Source organism: Centropristis striata, chromosome 17 (assembly GCF_030273125.1).
Source record: "Centropristis striata isolate RG_2023a ecotype Rhode Island chromosome 17, C.striata_1.0, whole genome shotgun sequence".
NCBI lineage: Eukaryota > Metazoa > Chordata > Actinopteri > Perciformes > Serranidae > Centropristis > Centropristis striata.
In genome coordinates this window covers 25221318-25249156 of record NC_081533.1, presented here as the reverse complement: position 1 = coordinate 25249156, position 27839 = coordinate 25221318, and the positions used below count along the sequence as shown (strand labels likewise).

At 38.4% G+C, this 27839-nt stretch overlaps 4 protein-coding genes across 4 annotated transcripts; 1 reads left to right on the top strand and 3 right to left on the bottom strand.

Moving 5' to 3' along the window:
- Positions 1 to 2571: 2571 nt before the first annotated feature.
- On the bottom strand, positions 2572 to 5419 carry LOC131989237 (uncharacterized). Its single transcript, XM_059354426.1, has 6 exons — positions 5307 to 5419; positions 4894 to 5217; positions 4450 to 4794; positions 4235 to 4366; positions 2965 to 3011; positions 2572 to 2848 (listed from the first exon to the last, which is right to left on the bottom strand). The coding sequence occupies exons 1-6, from the start codon at positions 5347 to 5349 to the stop codon at positions 2720 to 2722; spliced, it is 1020 nt and encodes a 339-aa protein (XP_059210409.1). The 5' UTR covers positions 5350 to 5419; the 3' UTR covers positions 2572 to 2719.
- Positions 5420 to 11884: 6465 nt separating this feature from the next.
- On the top strand, positions 11885 to 13673 carry LOC131989686 (prostaglandin D2 receptor 2-like). Its single transcript, XM_059354992.1, has one exon. The coding sequence runs from the start codon at positions 11885 to 11887 to the stop codon at positions 13016 to 13018; it is 1134 nt and encodes a 377-aa protein (XP_059210975.1). The 3' UTR covers positions 13019 to 13673.
- A 120-nt stretch (positions 13674 to 13793) lies between these two features.
- Positions 13794 to 17307, bottom strand: si:dkey-165a24.9 (G-protein coupled receptor 4). The gene is made up of 3 exons (XM_059354993.1): positions 17179 to 17307; positions 16305 to 17092; positions 13794 to 14950 (listed from the first exon to the last, which is right to left on the bottom strand). Exons 2-3 carry the CDS (start codon positions 16883 to 16885, stop codon positions 14527 to 14529), a joined length of 1005 nt encoding a protein of 334 aa, XP_059210976.1. The 5' UTR covers positions 16886 to 17092; positions 17179 to 17307; the 3' UTR covers positions 13794 to 14526.
- Positions 17308 to 21313: 4006 nt separating this feature from the next.
- On the bottom strand, positions 21314 to 22900 carry ugt5g1 (UDP glucuronosyltransferase 5 family, polypeptide G1). The gene has a single exon (XM_059355347.1). The coding sequence runs from the start codon at positions 22898 to 22900 to the stop codon at positions 21314 to 21316; it is 1587 nt and encodes a 528-aa protein (XP_059211330.1).
- Between the last annotated feature and the right edge of the window lie 4939 nt (positions 22901 to 27839).

Genomic DNA, 27839 nt, shown 5'->3' with positions numbered 1-27839 from the left:
ACAACAAGACATAAATTGCATACATTTTGTTATGAATTTTACAGAACAAAGTCTGCCCATTGTCTTATACTAATAAAAGCAACAAATAAAAAAAAATCTGCATATGATTTTGTACTCTTACAGTACAGTGTAGTACAAGCAATTAAAAAAAAAAAAGTTAATTAAGTTATTTAATTGTAACTTTTTATCCATTAAAGGCATACTATGCAGGAATTGTAGCTTACTGTTTGTAAACAAAATACTGGAAAAAGCTGTGGCCACTCGGTTTCACCACACTTTATTTGTTTTTTTTAGTGCTGTGTTGACTATTTATGTGCCCAACAGATGACACCGACCTGTCTTAATTTAAAGTATTGCACACCGGGGGCATCAGTTGTCACTCATTTTGAAGGCAACAACACAGATGCAGATGCAGTAGATTTGCTTTATTTCTTTTTTACACAGTATACTAATGCAAAGAGCAACTTTCCTAAAACAATGATAATCAGTTATTTTTTACTCAAAATATCATTAATTAGATAACTATTGATTTAATCAGAGGAAAAAAAGTTCACTTTTTTCTCTGGTGGTTATTATGGTGAATATGTCCTACAACATCATTGTACTTTAAATAGGCCACTTGGTTTACATGAACTTTTAAAAAGATTTTTCAGGGAACATATTCAGATCTGCCTTTTTATCGAGAGTCAGCAAAGCCAGAGGTTACAGTAGTGCACCAAAATGTGGACACGATACCAACAGCGTGGGTACATTTTATAGTATGAGGTTCTACTGTAATCACATTGTATGCCATAACTGTTGACTATCAGTAAGAAACACTGTGCGGTGGCGACTAGAGCACCACATTGGGCAGCAGATGCATCATGTGACAATACTGGGTTTTGTTTTTCCACTGACCTTTTAGCATTAAGATGCGAATCAGGTCAGTTAGTGGCGGATATACTTCCTCTGTACATCTGCACTGTTAAACACGAAGAACAAATTTGTGGCTTATGTTGTGTTTCACAACTTTAATCTGTCTCTTTCATTCATTCAGATATATAATACCAAATATGAAAACAGCTACATGAAGGCAAAATTTAGCTAGAATAAAAAAAGATGTGGTTAAAAAGAGGAGACAGTAAAGCCCAGCCCCCAGTAACCATGTGATACTGCTCCTCCTTCCTCTGCTTCAGCCAGTATTAACACCTTTTTATCAATACTTTTTTGTGACTTTATGCATTGGCTTTTACAAGTGAAAAAGCAGAGGCGGTATGTGAAGCGACTGGAACAAACAAACAAACAAGCATCACAAAACAGACCACATAGACATCCTGTCAGGGGGGGAGAGGAGAAGGGGGCGGGGGTGACAAAACCACCTGGGTTGAACTCGATGTGAGCGAGCTTGACCAGAGCGGGAACTCAGAAGTGTGAAGTTTTTTTCTTTCTTTCTTTTCATTAGTCTGTCAGCTGCCGGACTATAAAACACATTGTAAGTGTTTGAAAGCAACAACCCCAAAGGAACACTGAACATTTATTACATTGTCTTAACCCCCCTCCTCCCCAATAATTAACAATAATTATAATAATAATAATAGTAAAATAATAAAAAATGTTTGAGTTGTGACAGTGTGGGCGTTCTGGTGGTTCACTGGCTGGGCACTTACCACAAAGACTGAGTCTTTGTAGCAGCGGACCAGGGTTTGAGTCCGGCCTGAGGTCCCTTTGCTGCATGTCTTACCCTTCCATTGTCTCTGTCACTGTCAAATAAAGCTGAAAAATACCCAAAAAAATATCTTAAAAATAAATAAATGAATAAATAAATAAAAAGTTGTGGCAGTGATGATAAACATAAGATAATAGATGATCATAGTACATAGTTAAGATGGTTAAAAGCTGACCTATACTCGTTAGAAAAAGCTGAAATTCCATAATTTCAAAATAAAGGTATATTTTGAAAAAAACTCATCTGCTGGAAACCATAAAACTGATGCTGACGTTGCTCTGAAAAAAGGCTCGAGCTGAGATATTTATGTCAGTCGACCACAACTCATCGCTCTGTGGGTTCAGCAAACAAGGCACACCTCACACGTGTCTTTGAAATGTTCAATGCTTTGTTTCTGCGGCACTTTAAATAACTTTCCAATCTGAGCTACCTGGTGGTCACAGCAACTAGTAACTGTTTGGGGAGCAAAATGTGTTGATCGTTTTAAAAAGGTCAAACAGTGAAAGCATCATGGTGTGACACTTATGTTTCATCTACTGCAGGTGAACTGCTGCCCCCTACTGGCCAACATATGAACTGCACACAGTGAAGTGAATAGAAGTGATGCCTGAGGCTGCATTCAAAGACACACTACCAAGTTTGCATATAAAGTTCAGTTTAGAGCCAGAAAACAGTTGGATAATGTCCTCTGTTATTGGAGCTGATGATGTCAGCAGAATTGCATTATGTGAAATGTAGGTACCAGTGTTTTTGGAGATTAATTTAAGTAATTAAGTGTTGCAATATCTCAGCCTCTGCTGTTTAGATTTTGACAATTATTTTTCATGTAGAGACTTATGGGGTTATCATTTTGTCTTTATTATTCATACGAACAGAAAAGTTGTAGGCAAACATTGATTAAGAGCATTCACAGTTTAGCATATACAGCATTAAAAGCTTACCAAAAGTGGATTTTACAATAATAATCATATTAATAAGTGATTGCAGTAGTTGTAGAAGGTGTAGAAAGTTTGGTCACTTGCGGTTCGACAGTCTAACTCCAGAGTAAATGGTCTTCTCCTCTGTGCTCCTCTGTCTCCTGCTACTGCCTTGATTCTTTTTGAAGTCCAGCGCTACATACTGCATAGCATCACACTCCTCATTCTGCAGAGAATGAGAAAGCAATGTTATTAATAGTGGTTATTATCATCACAGCCTAAACCTATGAACATCCAGGATGAATAAGTCAATATACATGTAAAAAAAAAAAAAGGACCTACCTGACTATTAGCTGTGAATTCTGGGACACTCGATTGGGGTTGCAGCCCTATAAGAAATGTTTCATGTTGAATAGTTTTTTTAAAACTTTTTTTACCCTATTTGAATGGCTGATGACTGACAGGTGCTCTAAAGAAAATCAGTAAAATCAATATATTTTCAATATTATATTAATAACCTGTCGTCTTAAGAGAATACTTCCTTCACAGTGTGCTAATAAAAGTTTTGTCTTTAAAAAATAAATGAATAAATAACATTAATTCATTTGTATTGTCGTAATATTATACACACTCACTCATAAAGTTGGAACAAAATATTTTTTTTACCTATTTCCATGAAATGATTGTGTCAATGTCATATATTGTTGAAAGATAAAGTGTATATCTTCTCAAAACTTTATTAATCAATCTCTTCCAAACATATCACAATGAAAATTAAACCACAATTAACAGAGGATTGTGTCAGAAAACAAAATTATTCCAACTTTATGAGTGTATAATTGTAGTAAAATACTACCTCCAATTGTAGGGGGGCCTTGATAAATTATTTTTGATCATTATAAAATTATTAATTACTTATAATATATTTTTGTATTAGTATGAAATGATAAAATTACTTTCAATGATTAGATTTCAAGCACAATAATTATTTTTCCACACAATGATCCTAAGATGACACAAAAACAGCACATTTCATATAAGTTTTGCTTTAAATATGTATTTTCTATTATATGCAGAATGTTGCACCCTTGGCTGCACAGTGTAATATTTTCATGGTCAGCATAGTTTGCAATAATGAGGTGGTGATGTTTTTTCATGTGGCCCAAATTCCCGGTTGCTCCCCTATTTGTAGTTTCTCTCCTTAAATATATTGCATTTTTATTTTTGTGCAGTGTCTCTTGTTACCTTAGTGGCCAAAAATGTCACCTTCATGAAAATCCTTTACAAATACAATTTATTAATATTATTTTTCACTTTTAATGAGCTATAATGAGCAGTGATTGTGGGATCAAATTGTGTGGGTTTTAATTGACTTTACAAGGATACATTTTGTACTAATGGTACTGAGATAATCTTTTATTTTTAGCTGAAGTTGAGAAAAAAAATTGCAGCTTTGCTAAAATGTATGCTATATGCCTTAACAAAGGCAAAACGGTTGATAAAATTAAAAAAGCCTAAAATGTCCCTCAGGATGCATAAGAGTCCTCTTGAATTAAATATGAATTTAAAATTTGTGTGAATTTTCTCTCCGGTAAATATGAATGAATCATACCTTCAGAATGAGCATGTTTTCTCCGTATCATTTTGCAGAGGATGCAGATTAGAATTATGTTCAAGATAACAGAGACAAGCAGAGCTGCGACCACACACTGCACCAAGAGTGGAAAAATGTCATCCTGTTTTTCTGTAAAAACATAAAAAGCAATGTTAACAAGCTTAAAAAAAGTGGCTTTAATTTAGATAAAAAAAAAAAAAATTTTTGCTCACCTTCCACCTTCAGTCTTGTTCCGTTCCCAAACAGTATCTCTCCACATGAAGCCACGGCACAGTAGTACGTCCCAGCATCCGACGTGTTCACGTTCCTCTTGGATAAACTGTGCACGCAGGTCTGTGTAGGGGATTCCAGGCTCTGTGCACACCTGCTGCTGTTGCTGTGTGCGTGGATGTACAAAACTCCTAAACGGGAGTTGCTTGGATTTTCCTTTTTGAACCAGTAAACACTGTGTTTTGTGTCACTGGTTCCAGCGTGCAACGTGCAGTTCAGAGTAACAGAGCCTCCAGGCTTCACAGAGTCGGACACCGGTTGCTGGAGAAAAGACCTTCGACTGGAGTCTGAAAAATAGACATTTTTAGAAAAGGTTATTGAATGGAAATCAAGGTGAAAAATTAATAAATATAGGTTTTTTGTGTCTAAAATGTGAAACGAAATACCTTTTAAAACCAAAAATGTCCCTTTTTGAAATTCAGTCACTACAACACTGGTTTTTCCACAGTAGTACATGGCTGAATCTGAATCCTGGACATTAGAAATGGTGAGATTGTAGAACCCTTGTCCTGTATGCACTGAAATGCGTTTGTTGACTTTAAACTGGTTGTGGAAGATGTTGGAGTTCATTAAAGGTTTGTAAAAAGAGGATATTATTTCAGGTTTCTCCCCTGCAACCTGCTTGTACCAACACAGATTTGTGGCACTGGAGTCATAGTAACAGGGTAGAGTCACATTGTGCCCGGGGTTCGCATAGAGCAGAACACCATCTGAAACAAAGATACATTAATCACCACTGAATGCATATATCACGAGAAACTTATAAAAAGTATATTAAAAATTGTACACACTGACTTACGGGCTTCGAAGAAAGTAACCAAGAGCACAAAAAGCTTGAACATCCTTCACTCTCTGCTGATCAGATTCTTCCAGTGTGATGAAAGATGTTGAGGGCAAAAGCTACAGTGTCAGCGGAAAAATTATCAACGTGACCCAAGTGGTGCAGATTTGTGGGTGTCAATACTCATACAAAAGGAAGTGAGAAGGTCTTATTTCAAACAAATGGGTTTCTTGACCCCAATTAACCCAAAACTTTCTAGAACATCCTCAGCTGTTTTGTATTGAACTGTTATACCTTTTATGGTTTAAATGTGTTTCAGACATATGCAGCTTTTGTGCACTAAAAGTCTGCATACTTGTGTGCATGTGAATGAAGCGTCACTTGGCATTTCCTCTTTATTTGAACAGTATACTTATTTGTCTCAGGGGGCGCTAACAACACTAAAAACATTTTTAAATAATGAGATGTTTATTATTGCCTTGCTGTGTATTTTTTAAAATTAGCACTTGGATAGCTGTGTCAATGCAATACATTAGACAGAAAAAGCACATTCAGAAAACATAAATTAAACATGAAGCAGTAAAATAAAACACTGAATGCGACATTTTAGGCAACCAAAATGTTACAGTGAACTTAAATAAACTGGAAAATACACTGTGATAGTATCAAATATCTAAAACAATGTTTACTGAGATAAATAAGCGATAAAAAGGGTAATTCTCTCATAAACTTCAATACAACTGGACTCATTTTTGCAGACATCTCCTGTTGGCTATTAAATGAATGCAGTTTTAAGGCCCAGAGTTTGCCACTTGCTAACAGGATGTAGATGGGCATAAGCCATTATCAATATCTGTAAATAAATATCGATCCAAATTATTGCAGTTGCCTCCCGGTGTCCCGCAAAGATCTGTTCTTGGTCCATTCCTGTTCAATCTACAAATCAATGACCTTCCATTGCTTTGACTTGAAATTAAAAAACATAATGTATGCAGAGGACACATTTGTGTTGCCTCTTTTGCGTAACCAATAGACCTACAACTAATGTTCATGTACATGTAGCAGGTGAACAATGTGTGGATTTAAATATACTGGGATGTTAATAGATTTTAACCGCTTCTTGAAGTCACATGGTAAATTAAACCTGCAAAAGATTATACAGGTAAAAGTTCTACATGACTATGCTCCACAGCCACTTGGAGCCTATACAATAAGATCTCCAACCTAAACGACAGAATAAGTCGTTTGTCAATACCACCTATAATGACACATATGAGCATTTCTCGGTTCGCGGTACAGATCGGAGCGGAGCGTTCTAAAAATAGAACACACGTCATTATACATAAACGTACGGTTTTGCGGTTGTAAAAATGGCTGCAGTTTCATTGAATTTAGGCTACAAAACCACTGACCTAGGTTTAAGGCAGAAATAATCCTGGTAAGGTGTTATAAAAAAAAAATGTAAATGTGATGTAGTTACTAGGATGACAGGATGTTTAAATCACATCGTTTACTTTTGATTCACATGGACGTCTGTTCATCCACCACCACCACTCCTACCTACCTAGTACGATTTCCACCATTTATACTTCAATTCACCATTATTCATAATTTCTTCAGCCGCTAGAGGGCAGTGGAGGACAGTCTAAAATGTAAATATGGGTAGTTTCTTGCTGCTTGTACAAACCATGTGTATAAAAAAATGGACGCAGTCACCGTTACGTCACCCATTGGATTGTGGACTGCCCGTTTTGAAGTATCGAGTTCTGCGTTACGGCTGTTGCCATCTTGCTTTGCGTTCATCAACATCTTTGTTTTTTGAATCCGGGAGAGACCATATTTGGACTGGGGAGGCACGAGGAGGTATCTAAAAATAAACTGTTAATACAAAAACAAAATGTATGTTACGTTAGTTGTTAGCGACCTGTCAATTAAATGTAGCCACACCCCAAATCATAGGCTTCTTTATCATCTATTTTATTCTAAATGGGACCATTATTTACACAACTGACATCATATTATCTTGAAGAAGACTTGAAACTAGTGATTGAGGACATAATGTTGCCACAGGATTTTTTTCTGAAGTAAATAAGTAAATCGAGTGAGAATAAATCTTATTTTGTATTGAAATAGATAGGACCAGGGTGCTTTTGTAACTGTCATTGGTGACTCCTGTCGGAATTTTGAAAGAATGCAGGCTTAAGGCAGTTCGGGTTTGCTTCACTGTTCAGACCGGGAGGTTGCTGCATGGTACAAACGACCTATAGGGTGGTTTTTGAAGGGAGACGAGTCTCGCCTATTCAATAGAACCAATACTAATCATGTCACTAGGGGGTCTATAAGATTGTTGCAAATCTGGCAAGACACTATAAACAATAAATAAACACAACCAGCCTTGGTTTCCCACAGCATATTAGCACACTTTCATACATTTCTTTAGAGAAAGTAATTTTTGCTTTTTATTGTTTGGATCTTTACTGCTTAGAACAGTAAACAGTGGTGGTTTTCATATGTGACTGAACTGCAAGAAAATGACTTGCAAGTTTTAACATTTCGAAACAACAGAGATGGTGGTTTTTCCCGTCAAGCAGTACAGACATGCTCTCTGTTTTACATACTCACACATACGCACCCACATACACACAGCAGTGAGACAAAAAGCAGAAGTCAGTGGCTGTCCCTTCAACTTTTGCTTAATCACCTTATAAATATAACTAATACATCTGTGTCACGTATTTAAAAGATTTGATTAAAGTTTGGTGACATAATTTTTGTATTATGTCAACGCAGAATAAGACAAAGAAAGATGTGATTTAATTGCTCATAGGTAATATTGGGCAGCTTGGATGGATTCTGTGTCAACACCACAGTGGACCAGCAGGTTACAGTGTAAATATAGAACACAATCAAACCTAAAGGGTTACATTTATTTTGTTATGACACATCGTAGGCATTTATATCCTCACGGGCCATACATGAGCCCATTTCTCAACATCTACACAATGTTTTCTTATGTTTCGCCATGTGACAGCCTCACTGGCTCTAATGTTTGGCAACTTCTGCTTTGCTTGCTTTTTCTTTTCTCGTAAGCTCTTCAGCACTCTAGTTATAATGTATACACTGTCACCCATAAAGTTGGAATCTTTACATGAAATGATTGTGACAATGTGATTTATTTTTGACAGATAAAGTGTATAGGCCTATCTTCTCAAAACTTTGTTAATCAATCTCTTCCCAACATATCACTATGAAAATGAAACCACAATTAACCTTTAGATGCAGGAGTGACTGGACACTACACTCTACCATAAGTGGGTCAAAATGACCCCTGTTAAAATCAATGGCCCTCATTTATCAAATGAATGTTCGACATAAAGTGATCATTCAGTCATTTGGACCTGAGCGGAGGGTACAATCAGATCTAACGTCTGATCTTAGCTCCTGTAGGCAAATTTGAGTCAGCGTGAAGTCCACATGTCTGAGTCTGAGAATTGTTCTTAAAATATTGTACCGATGCCTGGAGCTGATAAAACTCATTAAAACCTCATTAAAAATAAATAAACCCTGCAACCGTGAAATTCTTTAAACAGGCTACTAGCCGAGGCTATTAAATGTTGTTGTTTCATACATTTACATACAAACATACATAACTATTTATATATACTGTAGAAAACTGTGTGTGTGTGTGTGTGTGTGTGTGTGTGTGTGAGAGAGAGAGAGAGAGAGAGAGAGAGAGAGAGAGAGAATTTTCTATGGAATTTCATGGGCATGTGTGTGTGTGTATGTAATTGTCCAGACAGTTCCTCTATCTCTTCTAGTCACTTCTCCTCATTGTATGCAGTTGTGACAAACTTTGATCATTGCACACAGGTACATTGCATTTCAGCGTTCTTTGTTACTCGGGCATAACTGACACCTCTTTCTCTTTGGTTGGTCCTGTCTGCTTCTTTCCTGTGGCTGAGCTGTGGCTTTTGTCACCCCACACCTTCCCATTGCTTGATAAGAATCAAATGTTCCCATGAAATTCCATAGAAAACTCGTAAAATGTTTAAAAGGTAAGTTAAAGATGTAAATGGTATGATATCAATAACATGATTTTTGAGGAATAGCTGGAATATGAAATGATAAAAACTTTTCATTACATATATATTGCAAGAAAATGACCCCAGCGTGTGGTTTTTGACCCACTTATGCATCTACAGGCTTAGGATTGCATCTGAAAATGAAAATGATTTAAACTTTATGGGCAACCACATTCATTAAAAACAAAATTCTATGTTTTACTATGTCTGCATGAGAAGAAATGATTAATTTAAAGTCACATTGACTTTGAATATTGTTACATGAACACATTCAAAAGATTTATGGTTTTACACAGAGTTTGAATGTTATCACACAATTGAATAGGCCTTATTAGCAGTTATCAGGTATGGGAAAGAAGGGACCTCCTTGTGTTCGTAGTAATTATTACAGAAGCAAAGGAGAAAATTACCTTAAACCTGTATTCTTTCTTATGTCCAGCAGGGGGGTGACTCCACTGGTTGCTAAAAGACAAGAGAAAGGATAGTCAGTAGAAAAATGACCCTACTTCTTGGTTTATCATATCAGTAAACATTTTCCTAAAGAAGTTTTCTTCTAGAATTCAAGGTAACACAAAGTCCGTAATTGATATACAAATAGTAATTTTATTATGGTGCAGTATGCCTTTTGCATTGACATTCATATAGGAAATTAAAAACATCTTCTTGGCTTGTTTTCCCACCGATGTCTTTTGTGATCCCTCATGAAGAGTAATGTAATGAAGACCATTTTAAAAAAAGAAGATAGGAGAAATAATAATATATTTTGAAAGTACTTTTTGTTGGAGAAAGTCCATTTTAATTGTGTTCAACTCACTCACTTTATGTGCACAGTGGCACCAAGGATGTCTGGGGGGCAGGGTTAAAATGCTGAATGATCACAATCATCTGGTGTTTTTCTTGTTATAGCACATCCAGGTCAGTGTGTTCTGTTCATATTGGCATTCTGTGATGTGGTCTTTTAGTGGGGATTTGGTAAAAAGTCATCACTTTTCAGATGCCAAAAGGCAGCAGAAGTATAAACTTCAATTGAACATTTGAAAAAAAACATAGATCAACAGATAAGACTACCAGGAAACTAGTTGATCATGAGATGATAGTCCATAAATGTCTTTAACATTATGTCACTACTTTTAGAAACAAGTGGACAGCGCTGACTTTAGATCTGCTTGGTTTCACAAGTTTGTTTTTTTTAGGTTTGTGACTTCCTATTACTGTACCTACACGCCCATGAGGCCAGTGCTGGGTGCTGTGTTATACATATCATAACATAACATGACATCGATCTCATCAGACCTGCCATAATAATCATGTGAGTGTTTATTTTCTTTAATTAGGAGACAGTATGTGTGTTAAGCACAAAATTGTTTTCACAAGATAAAGTTTTAGAGTATCTTTCCAATGAGACTGATGATTTCATTTTATTATTTGTTCTGAAATTTGTATTTGCATTGTATCCACTCGCTTCTTTGGTTTTGCAGAGCAGAAACCACAAATGACAATGAGCAAGCAATGGGTCTAATAATTAATATTTTCTTTACATGGGGATGAAAAAGTGTTAAAAGTTTTCAGTATTTTTGAATGTCTTTGTGTTAGTGCATTTAAGTGTTACAACTATGTGATATTTAAGTAAGCATTGAGATCATATTTAACAGAATCAGCCACATGCATCATGCGTAACTTGCAGAAATTATGTTAATCTTTGAGTATGTTACTATGTGTTTGTTTCAGATGTGAAATAAGATAAGGCTCACAGTTGTGACAGAATAATACAGAGGATGTGGTAGATGTGAAAGATGCTGCAAACTGAGTTCTAAACTCTTCTTTTAGCTGCATTGAAGCAGACAATAACCAGATCTTTAACTTAGTGAACAGCACAACGAGTACATTTTTTCCTAAAGTCTGCAAAGATAAGTAGTTCTTCATCAGTGAAGGTTTTAAATGCTGATTTATACAGTAAGGGAAAATCATGAAGGGAGATATTGTGGTACTTGTTTTATCTAATGATAATGCAGGGTGACCACATTGAAAGAAGGAAATGGTGTCAACGTTAGGACAGTGAGCTGGGTAACGGGTTGGACTGAGGTTGACACAAAACGTGCTTTTGGCTTTGCAGAACTTCGGATTGCAAGATACAAAAGTCACCTGTTAAATCTTTGTATTTCAATTCTTGGGTGTAAAAATGTGGCTAATGGTACCATTGAGAAAGGGCCTGTTGGGGTCGGCCAATCTAGGGTGTTCAGTTAATAATAGCTTTTATTTGAGTAACGTGGTCCCAGAGAGGAAGTGATCGTACATTTTCAAAGAAACTAGTATTTCGAAGTTTTTAAGTTGTTAAGAAACAAACCAGTAAAACTTGCAAGCAATCATTGGCCAATGTTGGCCAGACATTTTTTTTACATTTTACTTAAAACTGTAAATTCCCCGTTGAGTTTAACATGTTCTAATCTTTGTTGTAGATCTCAGCAAGTTGAAGAACATCAGCTCAGCTCAACATAAAGACAATTTCCCTTCAAGATGGTGTACTGTCCTGTCAGCCAGCAGGCAAATATCAGCCTTGGCCCGGTAAGCCAAACAGCCAAGATGAGTTCTTTGAGCATTTTCACCATCTCCCTCCACGGCCTGTTCTCTTCCATTGGCATCATAGAAAACCTCCTGATCCTCGGAGTGGTGGGCTTCCATGTCCGTCGCTCCATCATCAGCATCTGGATCCTGAACCTTGCCGCCTCGGACCTGCTGGCCACCTCTTCCCTGCCATTCTTCACCCTCTACATGGCGCGTGGCCACACCTGGACGTTAGGCACCACCTTCTGTCGTCTACATGCTTCCATCTTCTTCCTCAACATGTTTGTAAGTGGTTTCCTGCTGGCGGCCATTTCTATGGACCGCTGCCTGGTGGTGATGAGGCCGGTATGGGCGCAGAACAACAGGAGCGTGAAGCTAGTGGGGAAGATATGCGGTGTGATTTGGGCCCTGGCTGTGCTCTTCACGATCCCTTTCTACATATTCCGTGACACCTTTACTCTACCTAATGGCAAGATCCTGTGTTACTACAACTATGCTCGACTCCTCCCCGCTGAACCCTTTGACCTGGGGGCTTTGTGCAACCAACGGAAGGAGGGACTGGCCTTTATGAGGTTCATTTTTTCCTTTCTGATCCCTCTACTGATCATCATTTGCAGCTATGTCGCCGTGAATAGCAGCTTGGCGCGCAGAGGCTGCCGGCGCCCTTTCCGTTTTGTTCGGCTCGTAGTGGCCGTGGTGGTGAGTTTCATTATCTGCTGGGCTCCGTACCACATCTTCATCATCATGGAGGTAATGGCAAGCAGTGGCAGCTCTGCGCAGATATTGGCAGCGAAGGCGCTCCCAATCGCAGCAACCATCAGCTTCCTCAACAGTGTCCTGAACCCCGTCCTGTATGTGTTCAGCTGCCCTGACCTGTGCAGGAAGATCAGGCATTCTCTGGGTGCGGTGATGGAGACCGTTCTGGCTGAGGATCTGTTAGAGCTGGCCCGGCGCCGCAGCACCGCTCGCAACTCTATCAGCACCTCTGAGATTGTGCTGAAGCAGAAGAATTCTGTTGTTACCTTGTGTCCAAATGGAGAGGATGAGGAGCAGGTTGGAAGACTTGTTAACTCAACAAAGAACTGAAGGAGAATGTACCAGACATGCCCTCACAGTGGCCAAGCTTTTACTCACATCTTTGAAATAGGCCTTTATTTGTGAATGTATAGTTTCAAAATACATTTTATTATACGTTGAATTTGCTGTTGATGCTTTCTGTTTTTAATGCAAATGCTATGTTTATCTGATGTCTTCATAACTTAAGGATACTGTACATCCATTAGCATCAGTCATTTCATACTCACCAATCTGATGATGTATATATTTTGTTAAATGACCCATACATTATTGCTTCTTTACAGCTTTGTAAAAAGAGTTTGGACTATCAGTAGTTGTAAAAGGGGACATAAACAACATTTTTGACCTGCAGTAAGCACTTTTTTTTTTTTTTATAAATTTGCCCATTGTGCTTCAAATAGATAAATTATTTCACACATGTCCATTTATTATTATTAAGTATTGCACTTAATGCATAATGCATGTAATGCCTTTACATTTTAATGCTGTGACATTTATAAACAAATAAAGAAAGAGAAAAGGAAGTAAAGCACTGTAATGTTGCAGTTTGACACCTGCCTTGCAACTCTGTAGCCACAGTCATGTTTCTGTTTCCGTAATTCACACAGCCTTTTTATTTTAAAATGACTGACAGCAAACAAGTGTTTGAATGTTACATTTTAATCGCTGTAAACATGACAGTTAAAAAAAGTGTTGTAAAATGTATACATCCATTTCCATACACTGGCCAGAATCTAGTCAATAGATGAATCCGGATTCTTTTGGCTTTTTGGGTTTTTGACCCATTTTTACTAAATGATGTATTGTAATAGTAAATTATCTAAGCAACAGTTCGACTTTGCACCTTAAGATCTGTGTGCTGCACACAAATGTTTCTGTTTTTGTCTTACTGAAACAGTATTTATATCATCATGAGAAAGCTGAACAAGTGGAATGTGTTTATTATTATTAAGTATTGCACTTAATGCATTTAATGCCTTTACATTTTAACGCTGTGACATTTATAAACAAATAAAGAAAGAGAAAAGGAAGTAAAACACTGTAATGTTGCAGTTTGACACTTGCCTTGCAACTCTGTAGCCACAGTCACGTTTCTGTTTCCGTAATTCACACACCCTTTTTATTTTAAAATGACTGACAGCAAACAAGTGTTTGAATGTTACATTTTAATCGCTGTAAACATGACAGTTAAAAAAAGTGTTGTAAAATGTATACATCCATTTCCATTTTTACTAAATGATGTATTGTAATAGTAAATTATCCAAGCAACAGTTTGACTTTGCACCTTAAGATCTGTGTGCTGCACACAAATGTTTCTGTATTTGTCTTACTGAAACAGTATTTATATCATCATGAGAAAGCTGAACAAGTGGAATGTTTTTAGCTCAGGAGGTTAACACTTTGAAGACGTCAAATGTATTCACTGAGAGTTCAAACTCACACTGCACAGAAACTGTGCTCATGCATTACCACTGGGTGGCACACTTGCTTTGACTAACTGTGTGGTAGAAACCACATTATACTGCCAGAAGGCTATTATGTCCAGTTTCTCTCTCCCTCTGGTTGGCTGGGCGAGCTCTAGGACTGAGGGTAATCTTTTTGCGGGTGTTTTGACCCCTTCCCAAACAAGGCAGGGATCTTTGGAGCTCTAGCCGGGCGTCAGGGCACAGGAAGATGTAGAAGAGGGGATCCAGGAGGGTGTTGAGGCTGGTTAGACCGTAGCACAGGCGATAGATGAGGAAAATGGAACGCTCAAATCCACAGGGCTCATCAGTCAGCAGCAAGGACACAAATCTGTATCCGCCCACGAGGTGATAGGGTCCAAACACAACAATGAAGTTGACGGTGATCACGACTAGGATGCCCACGATTTTGTGCCGCTCGTGGTCAGAGACGGAAGGAGATCGTCGGAGTGTCACTCCAATGTGGGCTGAGGTGTAGCTAAGGGACAAAGCAGAGTCGCAGATGAGAAGTCAGCCTGTAAGCCATCAGAATATACAACATGATATAATGTCCCCTAAGGACATTTTAACATTTCCTTTGTTAAGCTTTACCACCCACAAAGAAGAAAAAGTTGCTCACAAGCTCAGTATCACAAGTTTTAACCCTCATTTGAGAAATGTTGGAATTGTTTCCATACATATAAAGGACTAGTCAAATGTTTGGACACACCTTCTCATTCATTGTTTTTTCTTTATTTTTGAATATGTAGAATTTAATTTTTTATTTTATAGACTTTATAGAAATTCCACTAGTTAACTCTTAACAAGGTGCACCTGTTAACTGAAAACCATTCCAGGTGAGCAGCTCATGACACTGACTGAGAATAACAGAAGAGTTCAAAGCTGAAATGGTCTAAAATATAAATCACATTCTGGTTTGTTTAACACTTTTTTACTACATAATTCCATATGTGTTTCATCATAGTTTTAATGTCTTCAGTATTAATCTACAATGTATAAAACCATCAAAATTAAGTTCAAAAAAATATTTAATGAGAAGGTGTGTTCAAACTTTTGACTAGTAGACCTACTGTAAATAATTTTTCAAAATGGAGCTTGGTAAACTAGTCTGGCTCCATTTTTCTGTTCCCTAAAATTGATGACTTGAATTACTTGCAGTTCCTGTCCAATGGCATTTGACCACAGAACCTTTACCCACTGATGGATAACTGGGGGGCCCAAAAATGTCAGTGCCCCTCAAAGTCCCTCAAAGAGACATGTAACAACAAGGAGGAGTTTCAAAATTACCACAAAGAAACATAAAACTACTACAAAGAATCATTAAACGACTACAAAGTGACAAAAAAAATACAATGAGATGCAAACAACTGCAAAGTGGCACAAAGAGACCACAAAATAACTACAAAGAGGTGTATAATGACTTAAAAAATGGGTGGAGCAACATCAAAGAACAAAAGAACAAAAAAAAAAAACAACAAACACCTATAAAGAGACAATAAACAACTACAAAAAGGAGCAGAACAAACCCAGACAAAAAACTTCAAAGAGATGCAAAATTACTACAAAAAGGGGTCAAGCAACAACAGACAAAAACTAAATAAAAAAAACACCCAACAACTACAAAGAACAACAAAACTGCAGAAACTACAAAGACACATTAAAACAGCAAAATTTGGTTATGTGTGTCTAGCACCTATGTAGCAGAGGTGGTGGGGCCTTTGCATACCTGTGCCCAGGGGCCCATTGCTTTATTATACCCCATTCATTCAAATGAACAGGTTTGGAAATACAACATTACACAGAATTCTCATTGGGACCTACGGTTAACTCACCCAAGGATGGAGCATGGCAGCAGGAAACCCAGGGCCACTGTGGTGATCTTGAAGTGGGCGTATCTGGGGCTGACGGGGTACTGCTCCAGACACAGCAGTCTGTCCGCGTCAAACACTGACGGCAGCAACCCACTCAGGCAGAACAGGAAGGTGAGGGTCCAAACTGCCACTCCAGACACCGCTGCCACCCTGACAGTCCGCACGCTGCGGCTGCTCAGCGGGTACACAATGGCCAGGCAGCGGTCCAGTGCTATCAGGCACAGGAACATGACGCTAGCGTAGACGTTTACGTAAAACACGTACCCCACCAGCTCACACGTCGGCTGGCCGTAGGGCCACCGGTGCCCACCTTGAAGATAAAGGATCCACAGTGGCAGGGTGAGCAGCTGGAGGAGGTCTGACAGGAGCAGGTTAAGGATGTAGACCAGCTGGCAGCCTCCTCCACCTGAGCGACCCAGGTGGTACAGTCCCCAGAGGGACAGCAGGTTGCTGGGGAGACCCAAAGAGAAGATAAAGCCATAGATACAGGTCAGGCCAAATGTGTCCGTGTTCAACGGGAGGTTGCAGCTGTCATTGGACATGTCTCTGCTGCTCAAGCACCTGACATGGGAAACGAAACGTGACCTTACTCGGACATGAACTGACACTTGCAGGATGGCGAGTTGGTGTAGAAATACCCATTAATTCACTCAGAGCAAAAGTTATAAGTTCGATGCATCCACTTGTTATTTGTCCATTGCAATGATGTTAGTCAACTAGTCTTCCAGGATCCATCAGAGGAGACAAACCTGCAGGGCAGATAGGAGAGCAGTCAGTTTAGTATCAGCAGGTGCATGAGCAGTTAAACCATTTCAAACCAAGATTTTTGACTCACCTCTCAAGGCTGTGATCCCGGCTTTGTTCCACAAAAGCTTGCTGCCAGCTCTGCAGCTGTGTGACCTGTGCTCAAGAAATGTTGGGAACACGGTGTCTCAACCAAGCCTTGTCTATTCTGTGATCGTTTCCTCCACAGGAAACCCACTTCTTCAGCTTTAAAGGCAACATCCTGAGGCAGGAGCACGCCTTTCTGGCCCAGAACAAAAACATATACTCTCTCTTTCTCTCTGTCTCCGGCTCTCATACTCCAGTAGCAGACAGGATGATTGAGGTGGACAGGAGCTGTTAGGGAAGGAACTGATGTTGGGTGTCCACTAATGCCATTTAGATTGTCGGCTGCTGGCTATGTGCCACTAAACACATTAATCATTCTGCTATGGTGCCTTTAAACATGCTTTTAAACCCATTTCAATAGTGACTTTATTTACGGAGGTATTGGAAAATCTTATTCTGCAGATTTAAATGTGTTTCCCTGAATAGAGAGTTAAGTTATTTACTTTTGTTTTGTGCATCTTAAATGTGTGTATGTATATAGGGACTCAAAAAGTAGTTTTCCCTATCACTTTTATGAGTTAGGGTTAGCATTGGGAATTAGATATGGATAAGATTACAAGGGTTAGTCTCCATATAGTTATTGTTAATTAATGCAGTGTCCTCCCAAGTGACAAAAACAAGAAAATTGTTTGCATGCATGCATCTGATTTGCAAGACCAAAACATACTTATTGCAGTAAAAGTGACAATATAGCTTCAATAAAAGCCTGAAAACATTTCCCGTCTACTGAAAATGACCCATTTCATTAATCCAATTCATGGACAGTGAGCCTGTGTGATTTGCCCAGGGTGAACTTTGCTCATGCACTACTGGGAGAGAAAAAAATTCCTGCACAATTGAAATTGTTTTGGGGAAGAATGGGTATGTTGAGACAATGGGTGTTAGGCAGTATTTTTACCACATGGTTTCAAAGGGAGGAGGGTCTAATCACTCACTTTCTTTCCTTTAAAATGTCACAGATCTCTGATTTATTAAAGAATCTAAGATTGTAACTAATACACTCACCAGCCCCCTGAGTAATGACTACCACCCCATGCTCTCAGACGTCTGTGTGAAGGTCACCATGCCCCCTATGTAAACCACATGGAGGGACAGATGTAAGCTGTACACTGCATGGACAGTAAATCTCAGAAGAAGGTCCCAGTTGAGAGGTTGCTAATAAATAGTTCTTGCAGACTGTCTGCAGGATGTATTTTGCTGGAATTTCATCTTGTCATGGAAGGGGGAGTGTACACACCAAGGTTATTATAGTTAATGAAAACTAACGAAATAACGAAAAACTAGAATTGAAAAAACATTTTCATTAACTGGAATAAATGTTACAAACCTAACTTAAACTAACTAAAATTGTAATGAAAATGTCCTTAGTTTTTGTCTTTATCAGCTTTTTTCATACATAAACCTTTTTGGTTGATATGAAATATATTTCATCTATCTGGTTTTATGACTTAATAAACTTATTGGGGCTGAGATGGATAAGAAAAAGGAAATAAAGGAACATTTATTGTGACCTTATTGAATCTGGCACCCAACAAATAATTACAAAAAAACTAAAACTAACACTAAAACTAATAAAAACTAAACTAAAACTAAGCATTTTCCAAAAAATAAAAACTAATTAAAACTAGCAAACTCACTCTAAAAACTCATTAAAACTAACTGAATTTGAAAACAATAATTGACAACGAAATTAAAACTAAAACTAATGAAAAATCCAAAACTATTATAACCTTGGTACACACTGTATTCACATGGAAAGATGATGATGATGACTACTGGTAATCTGAGAGACGAGGCCATGAGAACACCAACAGGGAACAGTAAGCCACAGAAAGTCAAAGCTCTAATACTTAAGCCTGCAGGCCACTACAGAGTTATGCAAAATCAAAATCATACAGGATGTTGCAGTGAGAACACAAACTGGTAACCTCCTTTCTACATCTTGCTGACACGCAAACATAATGTTCTTTCTTCTGATATCTACTTACGATCACTACATCTGGGGCATTCTGTGGGTGGCTCTGTGGATTAATACACTATGTGCTCTAGATAAAAAAAAAATCTAGTTGTTTATTTTGCTGATCAAACAAAGGTTTTTTCTGAAGTGATAGAATATTATTTTTAGGCCAATACATCTTGGACACCACAATTAATTGCACACAATTCAATCAGAATGGAATTTTGATACATATTTATTTGGATATTGCACTAGTTGATCACATTTCTACTAATTTTGCAGCCTTGGCTGCCAGTACGGGTGCATCTCAGTAAATTAGAATATCATAGAAAAGTTTATGTCAGTAATTCAATTCATAAAGTTGAAATAACACATTATATAGACCGATTACACAGAGACTTAAACATTTCATGTCTTAATTTATTTAATTTCTTCTAATTATAATGATTATGGCTTACATTTAATGAAGACCTAAAATTCATTGTCTAAAAAAAATTGTAATATTACAAAAGACCAATTTAAAAAAGTATGTTTAATATGGAAATGTTGGCCTCTGAAAAATTTGTCCATCTATATGCACTCAATACTTGGTTGGGACTATTTGACTTGAACCACTGGAAATGGACTTTTCCATGATACTCGATACTTGACTCGATACTTGAGATGCACCTGTATACAACACATTTTCCATGTCACTATGTCAGCTCTTGATCTTATCTCTCCTCTGAATCACCACTATGCATTGCCCAGTCATTGAGTGCAGGTGTAATAAAAATTCCAAACAGGCTTGTAAAATCCTTATGATCATGTAATGGTGCAATATCTTCAGCTCTGCTACAGTCAGGCGGCCTAATTACTTTTTCTCAGTGCTCAAGCCTCTGTTTGACCTGGTCTGAGGGCCTGGTCCAAATTTAGCAGCTACAAAAACAATTGTGTACACCACAATCTCACATTTGTTTGTGGTTTGCATTGAAGTGATCTCATGATAAGGCTCCATGTGTGTTCGCAGCTACAGTCTGTTAGCAAACACTACACTGTTATAGTGTCTGACATTTCCCATCATACAGGTTTTTGACGTTCACAGAATGATGACAACATGCCTGCAAGTCACTATTATGTACATATTATGCTGATGTTATCTTGCTATGTTTAACACATTAAGTAAGACAAAGTTTGCAACATGCAGCAATGCTTGCACAACTTACACACATTTGTTGTCATGCAGTTTTATGTAAGAAACTAGATATGAAAATATGTCTAGTAAACAAAGAAGGTGTCAATGTCTTTTTCTATTTTCTACTAGAGTATAAAATTGATCTCCACCATGTGAGCTCTCAGTGGGTTCCTCTTCAAGCAAAGAGTTTGTATCATACAGGAAGGAAACTGAATAAACTTACTGTAATTAGGCAGGTCACAATTCCTGTCTGAGATATTTGATTAACCGCTTATGATGAATAAGCGTGTTGAATATGTGTGTTGTTACTGTCAGCAGTGAGCAGATTATACCATTTATACAACAGGTAGTTCAGACTAAGTAGTTTGATTGGTCAAGAGGCATGACACAAGTGCCAAAATCACTTCTCCAGGCAATATGAATGATGATATTGAGTACAATTCACTCTCTCACGTGTGATATTGATTAATTGATGTTGTACCACTTACAACATGATTATTCTCTGTAAAGTAGGCTTTTTCAATCAAAATTCAACATCTATAGAGATTGCAGCTTAGAAAATCTTGACATTTTAGGTTATATCTATTAAATCAAAACAGTTTAAGATGATTCTTCAAAACTGACAAATCTCCTTGAGGGTTAAAAAATAGGTATTTTAAAAAAGAAATCTCTAAAAAAATCGATTACAAGATGCCTATATCTAGAACAAATATTAAGTTATGTTTCCAAACTGTAAATGAGAGTCCATTACTGGTAAAGTCCATTCTTTCGAGGATACTTGAGTATCCATGGAGGGTTGATTGGAATAGATTTTTGTCTCTCATCAAGGATATACAAGTCCAGTTGCCCTTCATTCAAAACCTCCCTGGATAGCCTTAACCTGGATGACTCAGAATCTCCACAAACAGGATGTTGAGTAATTTTCTGCCAACACTGGGCAGTCATCAGTTACTCTGCTTTCATCTTTCTCTGGGACTTTCGGCAGCAGAAAATCTGACAGGTTAAGACTAAAGCCCAGACAAAGGCTCCAATCAGAGCCAAAATGAAAACAGCCACATCCAAGCAGAAGTATGAGTACCAAGGCAGACTAAAACCTGCTGACTGCAGATGTGCTGCTCCTTTGTTTCTGATTACATACTCAATCCAAAAGACTGCAGTGTCCATAGGAGATATTAGCTGGTCGCGGTGTAGCTGTGAGAGACGCTGTATGTTGTCACGGTATGAGGGAGTCTCCAGAATGTCCTTTAGAGCCTCCAGGAAGTTTTCTGTGGTGAGTGAATAGGCCTCCACCACCCTAGCTGCTCCACGTACCTTCAACCGGAGTACGTTGTCGAACTGATCAAAGAGAAGGGGAAGGCCCAGAACAGGAACGCCATGGTAGATGGCCTCATACATGCCATTGGTGCCTCCGTGGGCTACAAAGGCACGAGTTTTGGGGTGACCCAGAAGGTCTCTCTGAGGCAGCCAGTCCACCAGCAGGGTATTGTTCCCCAGGGATGAAGGCTTTTCTCCCACAAACTTCCACACCACCTTCTGAGGTAGCTGAGCAAAGGCAGCAGCGATGGCCTCTGTCGTCTCACGAGGCAGGGCTGACACCAGCGTTCCCAAAGACATGATGACCACCCCGTGCTCCCCAGAGCTCTGCATAAAGGCCTCCAGCTTGGCAGGGAGGGGACCGGGATTTTTACCCTGGAAACCCCCTATGTAGACCACGTTTGGCATGGTGGGCCGAGAGAACTCAAAGACAAAATCCGTCCTCACCAACCAGATATCAGCTGCACGCTGCAAAGATAGCAAGTCAGTTCCAGGAGGGTAATGCCTCTGGAGCAGATCTGAGTAGGCAGGGCTGATGAAAAAGTGCTGTTCAACAAAACTATACAGATAATGTAACATATTCTTGGTTCTTTCCAGAAAATCCATCTGGTCATGAAGTTCACTTCCTGACACAGGGACATAGGAGACAGGAGAGGGGGCTATGACGAAATGGCCCTCTCCATTATTAATCCAACGTACATTGAAAACCATTGGCAGCTTGAGGTAACCTCCCAGAAGAACCCCTGTAGGCAGAGCAGGGTCTGTTAACATTAAGTCAAATTTGGCATCTTGCAGGCTTTTCATAAAAATTGGGTTGTCTAACATTGTAGCAGTTGATCTGGCAATCATCTTATGGCCCTCTCGCAACATGGATGTGATCAAGTACTGTTGGAAGAAGCTGCGTATAAAAGTTGGATAACCGCGGCATTCCATAACATCTAGTAGCATTTTATTGTAGAAGTTTATGTCTGCTTCGTCCTCCAGCATGGTCACATTAATGAAGGTATACATCGGAGAGTGACTTGGGATGTACCAGCTATTGGGAGAGCGCAGCACAGTGATGTTATGGCCTCTGGCGTGTAGCTCACGGAGGATAATCTCCATGTTTACCCAGTGGCTGCCATCAACAGGCACTACAAGGATCCTGCTGCCACTGCAACAAGTGGGCCCGAGGAACAGGAAGCAGAGCCCTGTCAGGAATATGGGGATCATGCTGGACATTTCCTGGGAGAAGAAACAGATGGAAATTTTTTTTGCATCACCTCCACTAACTTCTTTAGGAAGCATTAATGTTCTCTTGAACCAACAGTCGCCTCTCTCTGTTGTCACACCCAGCCATTGCTTGTCAAACAAAAAATATTTTTCTATGATATTGTATTGTACTGTATTTTTCACATCTTATTGCAAGAATCCAGCTGCTATGTGAAATAAGCTACATGAGGACTTTTATAGTATTTTCCAAGCCACTGTAGATTTTCTACTATTTAGCTTAATTGAGATATACTCCACTACTACTCCACCAGTTTGTATTCTACTTTTGCATACGGAAGCTTGAGTTATCATTTTCATGTTCCCTGTTTGTTAAACTGTCAAGTATTAACATACTTATATCTGTGTAAAAAATTGGGACTGCTCATTATCCATTATCTATCATCCCATTGGTCCTACATCTAGATATACAGGTCCATAGTTCAGTGACTGCCAACATGCCTTTTAAATCAAGTTTGAAGAAGTGATCTTTTTCTAACTCTAACCATGTGGTTGTTGTTCCTGAACCTAAAATACCTGAACATGTTTTATGAATAATGTTGAAAGTTACTGGACTCCAGTGTGACTATAGGGTCGTTGAATCATGTTGTACCAACGGGATATTAGAACAATAAGCAGTCTCCATGAAATACATACTCCAGTGGCATTGGAATAAATTATGTTTAGTTGAAGCTAGTTAATAAGTCTCTCTCTCTCTCTGTTTTGTCTTTTGTTAAATTGTTGAATTAAAAGTAAATTGGTTACCTGGTTCTTGTTGTGCCAAAATCCAGTTGTAAGTCTTGCTTGTCTCCAGGACCTCAGTAAGCCAGGGATACTACACTATGTAAGGTGTGTTTCCACACAGCTTCTTTGACACGCAGAGGCACTGATCTACCAGTTCAAAGTTCACTAAAACCCTGAAAGATAGGTGCATTATAGTTAAGAGCAAGTTGAAGTTAAAGCATGGTATATGTTAAGTATGGTATGGTGCAAATTAAGAGATATGTAATTTCAGTTACTGAGTTGCATTTGTCTTTATTGTCAAAAGGTAGTTTTCCTCTTCACATGACTTATTTTTTTCTTTTCAAATCAGTCCATTCTATTTAAGTGTGTGTTTGAATGTCTGTTTTTTTTGCCCTGTCAATATAATTTTTAGTCTCTCAACGCAAAGTTAGCTCAAAATTGCTTCTCATCGAATTTCTTTGTTTTAATGTCTTATACGTGTCTATTTGATTTTATTTGACTTTTTACAGTCCAATTGTTGGGAAAATTTCAGGGAGAACAGGGGAAAAATCCAACTGGGACACAGTCACAGTGTGTGAGACGGGAGTGGCAGGGAACGAGGGAAGAAGGAAGCAGCAAGGTCACGCAGCGGAGGGAAAATAGAGTGAGCATTGGTGATTACAATAACAGCACGAGTCACTGTTCAACAGTCATATCAGTGAACTGCAGCCTTCCCCTCCTCCCTCTGCCTCTGTGGAGTTATATAAACCTGAGCCAGGGAACAGCAGTCAGCTCGAGGTAACAGCAGACCACAGAGGTGAAGACATGCAGCCTGTGGCTCCAAAGTTACAAGTAATCATTAAGTAATCATTACTTACTGCAAATCTGCAGTAATCTGCGGTTTAATAATAAAACATTTTTTTCGCCATTTGAGGTTCAACGATGCTCTTTTTAGTTTGTCAAATTTTGGACCTTCTTCTTCAAATGTTAAAACAGTAGTGGATGGAAAAAGCTGAACTTTGCAATACATTTAGATGGAAACATGGCTAATAGAGTTCATAGTTGTTCCAAAAACTATTAGTTAATAAGTGCTTGCCTCTGTGTCCATACCACAGCCATGAAGAACCCTACAGACTGTCTTTCACAGTGTCAACTTTGAGAACTTTTAGAACTGAAAATAGTCCTACCTCAGAGCTGGATAGGTGCTACACACCCTCCCAACGAGCAGTAGAATATTTCATTTGAGAAAGAAAGTAATATCAAATCATGGCATCCTTCAACATGTGGATCATTTCCCCCACTTGTTGAGTCTATTCCATTTGATATGTAGCTTGTCAGTGCAGCTTCTACCCTTTTTGAAAATTAGCAGTGTGTACTTACCCTTTTTGAGGAAGCATGTTTCTATGCATAGGTCTTTAATCCCTGCCTATTTCATAGTGCGTTTTGAAAACCTTCCCTGTGAACCACAACTGTTCTCGGCACTTACTGTATAATAAAAAAAAAAGTAACATAACATATATTCATGGCTCACACTGCATAGAAATAAAGTGAAATGTATTACAAACAAATCATGTATGCCTTTAAAGACAAAAATAAAACTTTAACAAGTCTGCATGTTGACCCATAAATGCACCCCTGTGAGAATTATAGGCTAGTGAGAACTGATTATCTAGATTAAATGTTATATTTGACCCCACCAACACCCTGAGAAGCAGCTCAACCACTCAAACTGGTTTGAGGTGACGACCCATATCGTTGGGCACCCATGTATGCTGGCTGGGTGGTGATGAAAATGAAAGAAATAGACTTACAAACTTAAATCATGGCCACAGATGCTAATGCTCCAGTGGTTAGACTAGACAGTGGTCAGACTGAGGCTGCTGGATTCTGATGAACACATTCATAGCCATGGTGATCACTCAAATAAGGAAGGCCTGAGCATGAAAACATGTATTATAGTTTTATTCTCATGGGAGTCTTTCTACATTCATTGCACCTTGTCAAAGTTGACCTCAAGCCCAAATATGTGAACAAAGCTCCTGGGACACTTGCTAGTTCAAAAACTTTTCCTTCCTTCAATTGTTCTGCGTCATGATACGGCTCATTTCAATCCTCAATCCTCAAGCCTAGCATGTACTATCACTATTAATCAAAGCGGCTGTCGAACTTCCTTGCATGCATAGTACACAATCAGTCCTCCTCATCGTCAACAAGCCTATTGTTTTTGAATTTTCTGTGCTACAGTGTTCTTTAATTTTAACTTCATTTTAACAAACACTTACCTGATGTTGGAGCCTTTCTGTGGACTCCACTTTGATCACATTGAGCAAAAGCTGACATTTAACGTCTCCATGCATGCTTTAACCTTGCCAGATTTACATATGTGGTTTGCATAGGATAAAACAGTGGTTACCAAATGGTGTGCCGTGAGACAAGTCCAGGTGTGCCGTGGAATTTTGTGACAACCATACGCTATTAATGCAGTGTGGCTCACAGCAGTGTTGCCAAAAGGATTGCCTGTTACTGGCAGCATGAAATTATCGTATCCTCATACCTGATTGGTATTTTAAACACATGGTTAATGTGTCAAGGTTGTTTCGCTTTAGGCACAAAGAGAGTTAGATGGAGGTGCTGTGGCTTGGCTGTTTGCCATCACTTGCACCTGCTGAAACCACCAATAATGACCCAGGCAGACTTTGGTCAAATGATCCATATCACGGAGCATTCGGAAAAAAAACACCTGATTAAACATAAACATATGGTTTGCGGTTGTAAAAAAATAAAACATAAATAAATAAAGGCTGCAGTTTCATTTAATTTGGGCTACAAAACTACTGATCTAGGTTGAGGTCAAAACAGTTAATTGTAAGGCTTTCTAGAAGACAGTTTAAACAGTAAATAAATGCTGGAAGTGAAGTAGTAATGAGGTCGACGTGACTACTGGTACTGAAAGAATATGAATACAGGTGTGCCTTGAGATTTTGGCTTGCACTTTGGTGTGCCTTGGGCACAAAAAGTTTGAAAACCACTGGGATAAAGTACACAGAGATATTTTGCATTGAATTTCAATGAACTTTATTGCACTGTTCAAGAGGACTCATATGGTACAATTAACAATTAAACAAAATGCATATGAAGAATGTGTAATAAAAAGGTGTGCAGGATAATCCACTTTGGCTAACGTTTGATTTGAGCTAAATGCCAACATCAGCATGCTAGCATGATCAAAGTGACAATGCTAACAGGCTGATGTTAAGTAGTTGATGTTTACTATTGTAGTTTAGCTTGTTAGCATGCTAACATTTGCACTGTAATGACAGTTCTGCAGATGTTTTGTCAAAAAATAACATGATGATGGCGCTATATAAACAGTCAAAGATGTGCAATTCATCCAGAAAAGCAGAAGTTAATTCAATAGAAACATTTCAATAACTAGCATGACAGTTCTGCATTATCATGCTCATTGTAGCTCATTCTTTAGACTGTGGTATATTCATGAGCTTTAAGTTGTAATGCTGGCACATCCTACACCTATCCCCCAAGTTTCATGAAAATCCGGCTGGTATTTTTTTGTTAATAATCCTGCTAACAAATACATTAACCACACAAAAAACGTAACCTTTTTAGTGGAGGTAAAAAAACAAATCGTCAACCTCATGGTGGCGCTAGAGGAAAAGTCAGAGTAAAAAAAAGTCAGTAGGATTCATACTCCTGGGATCATGAATTTCTGTACCAAATTTCTATCCAATATTTGTTGAGATATCACAATCTGGACCAAATGATGCAAGCATGGCTAAACATCAGTTCCTTCACACTGTTACTTATGATGAATAATAGCTATGTTTCAGTACAACTGCTTTCTTTGGCTACTCATAACAATGAGCCTTATAAACATTTAAACTTAACTTCTATAGAACAAAACCAAAATAGGGACCCAGCAATCACCTCTCCAATGGAACATGCTGTGTAAAACAAACATGTAAGTGAAAAGAAGCAGTACAATTATGAAAGTCTGCAAAAAATCTCTGTGCAATATTGTAACAGTCATTGAGGCCAAGTATCTTATCTCTTGTGTGTTAAGTGATGCAACATTCATGACCCTCATGTGATGATCTTTTACCAGTTGCTCAGTAACATTCCTTCAAGGCAGACATGCTTGAAGCACACCACAAAGCAAAGAGGCACTCTT